The following is an 8,207-nucleotide window of genomic DNA, read 5'->3' on the forward strand; positions in this document are numbered from 1 at the left end:
AATAATAATAATAATAATAATAATAATAATAATAATAATAATAATAATAATAATAATCATAATCATAATCATAATAATAATAATAATAATAATAATAATAATAATAATAAGCACAGGTATATAAGTATATTATTATTATTATTATTATTATTAATCCAATTAATCCAATAGCAACAAACCTGAAAGATGCTTTGGCGAAGAAAGGATCGCAGGCAAGAAGGCCGGAGCTATTGAAGTAGTAACCGCCGCTGGGCAAAACAAGACTTCCAAAGACCGCAACACTGGCGATCCAAGTGGTAGACATCACTGCCATACACCCCTGACGCATGTAATACTGCAAAGAAATATCATATTTCAATAAATATCAGGAATTTTTATTCTCTACTAGGAAAAACTCATTTTTCAGGGTTCAATGGAATCGGTAGGCCATGAAAACCTTAAGATTGATGGCAGGGCTCTGTGTCACTGGTGCTGGAACATGAAAATGTGAGTGGGAAGATGATGTATTCGTATTTCCACCACTTTTCAATATTTTCTTTTGATCCATCCATCAATTTCATAATTTTTATCCATCGGTACCGATAGTCACGTCTCAATGAAGTTTTTAAATCGAGTCAATCCTTCAGTTTTTGTCCACAAAATTTCACCATTTGCACTACAAATTGCTGAGGTCAATTGATAATTTTAAATTATGGTGATAAAAATAGATCAAACCATACAAAAAGGAATTAATACAGTTACAGATCTATCTGGGGGCTTTAATGAGTCATTTGAATACGAAAATTTGACAGATATCGGTGCCTTCATCATTAATCCCAACAATTCACAATACAATCATGGATTCCATTGTAAATTGCTCCATTATTACAGTCTGATCGATGCCAAACCACAAAATACGATTCTCTCATCTGATTCCTCTCATGACTCCATGTTTTTTTTATTTCACTGATCATCACGGTTCATACAATATCGAAATTGGAATTATTTCTTAGTAATGGTCAAATAAAAAATATGAGGAATAAACCATGGACTTTCTTTAAGGCATATTATTGAATTTCCATTGGAATTCTATCAGAATTATATTAAAACGTTTTGATTTCCGCCTATTCTATTTGAAATTATGGAGACTCATGCTATTAAATAGATATTTGTCTATAGAAAAATGGATGAGTAGATGTATTTTTTTATGAATAAATGTTTATTTGAACTTTTGCAGTTGTTTTTGCAGATTTTTATAATATTATATTTTCAAACCCCAGGAGAATAGGTTCACAGAAAAATGCGTCTGTCTATCGATTTTTCTATAAAACGTATTTTCATGGGAGATTATCCTATTCTAAAAAGGACACGCTCGACACAATCGATTATCTCGAAAATCTCGAAATCATGAAGCCACGATTCCTTATTGGTCCGTTTAAAATGGCGCGAGATTACAAAGTTGTAACAGATTTTTCCTATTCTAAAAGGGACACGCTTGACACAATCGATTATCTCGAAAATCTCGAAATCATGAAGCCACGATTCCTTATTGGTCCGTTCAAAATGGCGCGAGATTACAAAGTTGTAACAGATTTTTACAGAAATCGTTTCATATCCGCGCGCTGGCGCGCGGTACGGATTCTCGTACATAAAAGAAAGACATGCTCAGGGTCTCAATCGCTCGGTAGGTGCCGCGTGAATATTATGCATATATTAAATTGAGTACAGTTGAAATATTCAAATATTCCAACAAATCCCTTAAAATCATTTGAAGTCACTTGAAATGAATTATTCTGTGAAATCGTTTGAAATCACTTGAAAATCATGTGAAATTAACAATCATTGTGTCACAATATTTAATATTTAACAATGCAAAAACGACTACATGATCACTTCTCTGGTCAAATCGTAAAAGGATTTCTATAGATTCTCAATCGCAATTGAATACAATTTTCAATAGAAGTGGACTAGTGAGTGAAATTGAAGTTTTTAATCGAGAAAAAGCAAGGGAATCGGTGGATGTAAAAATAAATCGATTGCAGGACAGCCAGAATCGGCAAAATGCCGAAATATTCTTTTCCTTCTTCCTGGGATTCCCCGGATTTTCTCCCGAGGGATTTTATGGGGCTCGTTTACGCTTCTTTGAACATCTCAGCTACCTGATAGGAGGATCCTCGAGCATCAGCAGATTAACCAGCGATACTTCGCTCCTACCGCATTGTCTCTCCGTTCTCTCATTAAAAAGTGTCCCTCCGAGGGAGGAATGGTCCTCGTTAGAGGCCATTGTTGATGGATGATATGACTTGATATTGATAGCTAAATTGGAGATTCACCCCATGCAGACGTCACAACTCGCTGGTTCACCACCGCTGGGACATCCCATACCCCAAAACAGTTCAATTGACGCGTCCAACGGTTGTGTCACATGTGTCTGGGATTTTTTCCACCAATCAGTCAGTTGCAAAATATTTTATACGCGATACATCCCCTGCGAGAAATTCCTGTGAAATTTACTCCAGGCTTGTGTACAAAAAAAGTCATGTGGAAAAATAACGATTTTATTAATGAGAATTTTTGAAATCTTTGGTCATTTTTACTCATTGGCTTTTGGGAATAATTACCCCCGTTTTTCGTATTGAGGCAATATGTTGGGTATTTAAACAATTCTGAAAACTGATTTCCATAAATTTTCATGGAGTTATCGCTTTTCCAACGAAAATGCGATTTTTATGTTTTATCGAAATTTAAACTTTCATCCCATTTTTTCATATTTCCAGAGCAAATACAAAAAAGGGAATTCATACAATGGAATATTTATATACCGTTTTGAAGAGCTTTTTTTGTTTTTTGAAATGGCATCGGTCATTTGCTTTTTCCATTATTCACTGTTCACGGAAACAAATAAATACCTGAATCCAGTATATATATATTTTTTTATTTTATTTCTATATATATATTATACTTAAATCAAATATAAAATATACTTGATTCAAGTTTTTTCCGTGTTATGTTACATTCTAAAATTCAACGAAAACCAACAATATAATAATAATAATTAATAATTATCGTAGCCTTCAATATAATTTATGAAGATATATTATCCGCCTTTACAAAATTTTTCCCTTTTTTTTTATATTCGAAAAATACCCATATATTTCGTTTTCATGTACAAAAATAATATATGTAACAATGTATGTTTTCAAATAGCAAAATGGAGGCAAGGATTATATAAAAAATGTCTAATATTGAATTGTTTAATCAGCATATTAAACTAATTAGATTGAATTACACGGAAAGTACAGAGATAAATATTCAGTAAAAATTATGGAACTTTCATTATTATATATGTATTATATATGCATCGTAATACTTCACTGATAATTCGGATAAAATGACGGAGTGCCGCAGAAAAATTCCGTGACTCTAGCTAAAAATGACGTGAGACTTCCGTAAAATTTCCTGCAAGCTCATTTCGTTCCGTAATTACTGAAAAGACATGTAATTTTGATTGATTATATTTTTCATCCCAATTTCAACCAATCAAATGGTGGCATTTCTCGTCGCGTGGTACAAGTAAAACGGTTTTATTTCAGATTTTTTTCGAATATTTCCCTGTTTGTTGTTAAGCCGTGAAAATATCCGATAAACAATTTGTACGCGTTTCAAACCCCAAAACTGGTTGTAAAAATTGAAAATTGAGATTTCCTAATAAAACCGTTTTACTTATACCATATGCCGTGAAATACCACACATTTAATTGCTTGAAATTGGAATGAAAAAAATAATCCAGCCAAATACCCCTCGACCTTCAAAATTAACCGGGATATTACTACTGAATATTTCTCTCAAAAAATGCAATTTTCTACAGAAAATATTCGACTATAATAAAAATTCTCAAAAAGTGAAAGTCTATTGATTATTTCGGGAGCACGTTGTCATGCTATAAAAAAACTGCAGCAAAGTTTTCCAATAATCGACGGAAAACCAATAGAATTATCACTAGAAGGGCGATGGCATTTTTAGCGATTGGAAAAGTTTCGGTCAAAACGTGTTTCATGTGCCTCCCGTCCCTATTGCAAGCAGAATAGGTAATTCGACCTCACCGAATGTTCCATTCAGAATCAAAAAATCCCTCGAAACTTTGATATGTAACAACATCATACATGACTGCAGCATCCCGTGGACTGTGCCATCACAACCCACATAAAATCCAGGATTTCACCAGCGGAACCTCCGAAACATATTTTAACGTCGTTGCCAGTCGGCTGCCTCCTCTTCCCCAAAACACAGAGCGCATTATGGATAGGCAAATGCATAGATCCTGAGGGGGCGGCCAGGATCGCTGCTGTGGAAATGAAGGATCGACCTCTTCATTCCGAAACAGAAAAAATGGGGACCGACGATGAATGAAATCGGATCAACAGCCTGAACATTCGATTCGTCGAATAGTCAAATCTGACATCCGGAAAAAGTTTTACAAGACTTTAAATGTCTGGACTAGGAGTCAAGTGTCTGGTTTAGAAGTCTTGAACGCTCAATTGTGAACGTTTGAAAGGACTTGACACTTGTGGAATATCAAGTTGTGTCCGGAAGGGATTCACTTGAAGGATTGTACAATAAGAAGTTGGGACTTTTAGGACTTTTGGTCCTAAGTGGCGACTTTTGGTTAATCCGAGTTTCTAATAGATCTTGATTCTAGGTCTTGAAAATAATTTTGAACTAAGTCTTAATTTTCGGGAAGGTCTAGCTTCTAGAAGTCGCACGTTAAAGCTTTCAAGTCTTGACTTGAGACTTGAAAATCTCGACTTAATCTCTCAGTCTCTGATGAAGACTTCGTCTTCGAATATGTCATACAACATTGTCCAAACAGAAGTTTTCAAATAGCCTTGACGTTTCAAGTTTTTAAAGTCTTGAGTTGAAATTTTTGGAGAAGAAGAGGAGTTGACTCAAGACTTTTCAAAGTTCCGAGGCGAGACTTTCAAGAATGAAGAGATCTTGACTCAATATTTAATAAAGCGCAAGTTGTGACAACTACAAAATTTTGGGCGTTCCAAAAATCTGAAGTTGAAGTTTTCAAGTCTTGATTCGATACTTGAAAATATCGACTTGATTTCTAAATCTCAAATGAAGACTTCTCAAATACGTCATACGAGACTGTCCAAGCCGAAGTTGTCAAGTAGCCTTGACGTTTCAAGTTTTTAAAGTCTTGAGTTGAAATTTTTGGAAATGAAGAGGAGTTGACTCAAGACTTCTCAAAGTCTCGAGTTGAGACTTTAAAGAATGAAGAGACCTTGACTCAAAACTTAATAAGCCGCAAGTTGAGACAATTAAAAAATTCTGGCGTTTTAAAAGTCTCATATTAAAGTTTCCAAGTCTTGACTCGAAACTTGAAAATCTCGACTCAACCCCAGAAAGTCTCAAATTAAGACTGACTCGCCAGACTGATTAAGAGATGAGACTGTCCAATAAGCTGAGGTAATCAAACAAACATTGCCTTTCAAGTTTTTAAAGTCTCAAATTGCAATTCTCAAAAGTGACAAGATCTTGATTCAAGACTGATAGTCTCAAATTGACACATATCGAAAACCTGCGCGTTTTGAATGTCTCAGGGTCATCCTATCCAGTCTCAATTTGAGACTAAAAGTCTCACAGTAAAGTCCGATATTTTAATGCATGCATGAGGAGATTTTTACTAGAACTGACCTTTTTCGAGGAGTGACGGTAGTACCGGTGTGGATGAAGCATACACACATAACGATCGATCGCCATGCAGACAAGTATGACGGCACTTTGTTGAGTGAGAGCACCACGCAATAGCGCCTGCAACATAAAAGCCACTGGAAAAAATATTGCAGCGTGGAAATGACCGAGGAGATCGCCAACTTTTAGCGTGCCTCTTCTTCAATGAATATCATCTGCGGCTCAATCGGTCTACGAGTCTATCAAAATTTTATAGCAGCCCTACTCCATCATCTCTCCGCCGATTTCACTGCGGAAAACATGTGCGACATTTTTCTCTTGTCCTTTTTTAATCCATAGAAAATTCTATAACTCAAGAACCAAATCATCAACTCCTGTACATAATTTCGGCTGTAAATGGTTATTTTTTTTATATAGAAAAAAAAAATAGAATTGTTTGCATTTGAATTATAGGTAATGGATTTGATAGAATTTTTAGAGTAATTGAAAGATTTGCTTATGAAATTGTTTAACGCATAATTAATTGGCGATTTGCGGAGTTCTCGGTGGAAAAATTTTTTATGCCACGAATATTCCCACGCCCTGCGATACATTTTGACCGCCTACGGTACTACCAACTAGACTCAATTAGCCTATTACCGATTAATTGATCGAGTCACATACATCTATACCCACGCTTGTATATAAAGTGAAGTCCCCCGATAAGTGACTTCGGTACACGGAGTCTAGCCAAATGTGAACGGCCCGGTCATTAATTTCGACGAATATCCCGGTAAAAAAAAATTGCAGTTGCCGCTGATTACAAATATATATTACCGTACATTTCAAACTAACATCAAGTATATCCAATTTTTAATTAGGTATTGACAATTATTGAATTTCATATTTTATTTCAGACTAAAGGAGTTCAGAGTTGATTTTGGAGGTTATGGTGACGTGTTTCGAGGACGCCATCACGAGGTGGCGCCCCATTATTCATTTTTAGTTTTACGCAAAATTTTGATTTATTAAACAGAAAAGACAGCGTAAATGATCTTTTACACGGATTTATATCACTCTGGAGAGAAATGCCGGTATAAATCTGCGGGGAAAAACATTCCCCGGTAACTTGAAAATTTTTCGGAACAGATGAAGGCAAAAACCCCACGGACACTTGTTCTTTATACCAGGAAGAAAGATTACATAAATGTATGTAAATGTGAGAATAGTACGATCACGGAAACCATATTTCAAGTGTAGTTCAAGGGCGTGTTCCATTTACCGTTTTCCACCGGATATCGGTTTAAAGGTCTCTTCTACTGTCCTCTCTAAACACGGATACGTTAGTCCATGTATGTCTGCAGAGAATTTATCCCGTGGATTATCAGAGATTTTTATTGGACAATCGCCAAAGCCTCGAGGGCCATGGCCGTTTCTCGGGTGCGGTTTAGCGCATATATATGGGAATTAATTTCAGGGATGAACGAGAAAAATAATGCATTTCGACGACACCAGGCGAAAACGTCTGAAACTTCAGGAACGGTTCTATGATTGAAGGCGGGGCAAAATGGCATTGATGTTTGTAAATTCCGAATTTGTTTTTCATTTTGTCAATCATCATTATCGATCATCATTAGGACGATCGATAATTTTTTAATTATTATATATTAATTATTCATTGGGGAAATCATTGTCACCTTGAGTTGATGACACATGAAATTAGTCCTGAAATCATGTGGAATCATGAGAAATCACGTGACATCTGTGCAGCCGCATGATTTTATATGAAATCACTTGAAGTCATGAGGTCCAGAGAAAAACTTAAAATCATTCGAAATCACTTTGAAATCATGTAGAATCAGTAATCATTGTGTCACGATATCGAATAATGAATAACTCATCGGACCCACGGTATGTCAATATTTTTTTGAGTCTTCAGTTTTTTCTCCGGATATATTGACATTAAATAATCTTAATAAATACCAGTACGGAAAAAATATATATCTACAAATATGTGTCAATTACATCCGGATACATGTCGCAAATGTCAAATTTTGATTTTCAAAAAAATCATGTTTCACCACAGGCCCAGGGAATCTATGATTTTTTTCTGTTAACTGATGAAAAAATTCCCTTTTCTAGATTCTAGGTTTCGCATACTGTATTTATACCTTTGCGTTTCGAAATGGATTTAACATGAGACATTGAATATGTTCCTGGCTGATTGAATCCGGAGATGGTACAGAACGTGCAAGACCTCCGTAATTTCGTGGCTTCATAGGAAATGCACGCAATGCCGCCTCGAGCAGTGAAAATATCCTTGTGCGCATTTCTCTGTACATCCGAGTCGATTTATCTCAATTATCACTCTCGTTATCGTATAGTTATCAGTTATTATTAACGTTACCTGAATTTGGCAGACAACTTCGCCGTAGGGCCAGCAGCCGTAGATAGCCGGGAGAAATCCAAAGGGTGTCACCAGTATTCCAATTGCGAGATCGTTGCTTGCGAGACTCGTTAGCAGATATTTTGGCTAAACATAAGATGAT

General features: G+C 35.7%; 1 protein-coding gene across 1 annotated transcript in view; it reads right to left on the reverse strand.

The window, feature by feature from the left end:
* The window catches only part of LOC105264028 (trace amine-associated receptor 9), a 26,269-nt gene that overhangs the window by 16,385 nt on the left and 1,677 nt on the right, over nt 1–8,207 (reverse strand). The window contains exons 2-4 of the mRNA XM_011300600.1: nt 8,066–8,191; nt 5,683–5,799; nt 180–334 (exon numbers count right to left, since the gene is read on the reverse strand). Of these exons, the coding sequence (XP_011298902.1) occupies nt 180–334; nt 5,683–5,799; nt 8,066–8,191 (398 nt within the window). The remainder of the gene's footprint in view (nt 1–179; nt 335–5,682; nt 5,800–8,065; nt 8,192–8,207) is intronic.

This window comes from Fopius arisanus, unplaced genomic scaffold (assembly GCF_000806365.1).
Source record: "Fopius arisanus strain USDA-PBARC FA_bdor unplaced genomic scaffold, ASM80636v1 scaffold00018, whole genome shotgun sequence".
Lineage (NCBI taxonomy): Eukaryota > Metazoa > Arthropoda > Insecta > Hymenoptera > Braconidae > Fopius > Fopius arisanus.